Genomic DNA, 1480 nt, shown 5'->3' on the forward strand with positions numbered 1-1480 from the left:
GATCCAAAGTATCCATAATAAACATAAACACCTTCTGCATAAGTCCTATAAAGCCAGTCTAAAATTGTGCTGCAACTGACTCAAGTATGCTGCTGACATGCTTTAAGAGTGTTCTTTCTATTTTAAGTCTTTTCTGTACTAATGCAGATCTGAAAGAAAGAAAAAAAAAAGAAAGAATTTATATGCATGTTTTAAAATAAAAGATTATTTACATTACTTTAATCAATTTACCTGGCTTTGGAGCTGCCTGAGACCCAAGCACCTGGTGGGTTCTAAACATTCGCAAACATGGAATCTTTGTGGAACACGCCTTTGGTGAGAACACATTGCCAAAAACAGGAGCTGAGCACCCACTGACAGTGACACGCAGAAGGCTCGCCATTGCACCCAGACTTCACAACAAATTCCTTGCCACGTATGGAATCCCTGGGGCAAATGTGAAAACAAATCAAGAGTTATTAATGACACTGGGCAGAAGGCATGTAAACGCAGCAGGTTTAGGGCCAGTCGACTGCCAGTAGCCTAGAGACAATCACTCCTCACCACCTTTATCTTTCTGGCTAGAAAACACAATCAATTTTTTTTCCAAATTAAGTAAGACAGCTCTTAACCAAAACAGCTGCCGTGACGAGCCGACCTGGGGATGGCACTTCTGCGACTCAAGGCCATTTTCTCTTTACACCGTTGCTCGAAAACAGGAACCGTGGCACGGGAAAACCGCGGCGCCCCAAGGCACCAAACAAACGGCTCCAATCCCTGCCAGAGCTCCCGCAGGAGTCACCCTGGGCGGGACATAGCTTGCAGGCGTCCGGGAGGCTCAGCAGAGCACGCACTCGGGGCGGGACAGCCGGGCAGCGGGCAGGGGAGCCGGGAATGTGCTCTTCCCCCGGAATCCCGCCAGGCCCCCGCGGCAGCGGCCCCTTCTCTCTCCCGCCGCTATTTATAGCCCGCGGCCACCGAATGACCTTGGGCAGGCGGCTCGTCCCCCGCCACGCACTGTCCCCACTCGCGGGACAGCCCGCAGCCGCCACCTCCCGCTTCCTGCGCCCGGAGGCCGCTCCCCGGGCCACCTGCCTCCTCCCGCGTCCTTCCTTCCGCGCGTCCGTCCTGCCACACTCCCTCCCTCCCTTTCCCCCGACAGCGGGACACCGCTGTCTTCTCCCCACCAGCGGCTGGCCCCCGCACGCACGGGCAGAACGCGGCGATGCCGACACAGCCCCACACGACGCCGCGCACACGACGCCGCGAACACGCCCCGCACGGAGCCCCGCACGGAGCCCCGCACGGAGCCCCGCACAGGCCCCGCCCGGAGCCCCGCACAGGCCCACACGGAGCTCCACAAGCAGTTCCGCACACGCACCGCCACAGCCCCGCACGACACCTCGCTCTCGCCTGCGGTGCCGCCGCCGCGGCTCCGACCGACCTTGGGGCGGGGCGGGGCGGGGGCGGGCCCGCGCCCGCCAACCCGGAAGGACTGAGG

At 59.0% G+C, this 1480-nt stretch overlaps 1 protein-coding gene across 2 annotated transcripts in view; it reads right to left on the reverse strand.

Annotated features, from left to right (window-relative positions):
* NNT (nicotinamide nucleotide transhydrogenase) overlaps positions 1-1443 on the reverse strand; it is a 42560-nt gene extending 41117 nt beyond the window's left edge. The window contains exons 1-2 of one of the 2 annotated variants that reach the window (XM_032097573.1): positions 1382-1401; positions 232-426 (exon numbers count right to left, since the gene is read on the reverse strand). In XM_032097573.1, the coding sequence (XP_031953464.1) occupies positions 232-382 (151 nt within the window). In that variant the 5' untranslated portion in view covers positions 383-426; positions 1382-1401. Of the gene's footprint in view, positions 1-231; positions 427-1360 lie in introns of both variants that reach the window. The other variant, XM_032097572.1, reaches the window with a different exon arrangement.
* Positions 1444-1480: the final 37 nt, after the last annotated feature.

The sequence above is a fragment of the Corvus moneduloides genome, chromosome Z (assembly GCF_009650955.1).
Source record: "Corvus moneduloides isolate bCorMon1 chromosome Z, bCorMon1.pri, whole genome shotgun sequence".
In the NCBI taxonomy this organism is placed as follows: domain Eukaryota; kingdom Metazoa; phylum Chordata; class Aves; order Passeriformes; family Corvidae; genus Corvus; species Corvus moneduloides.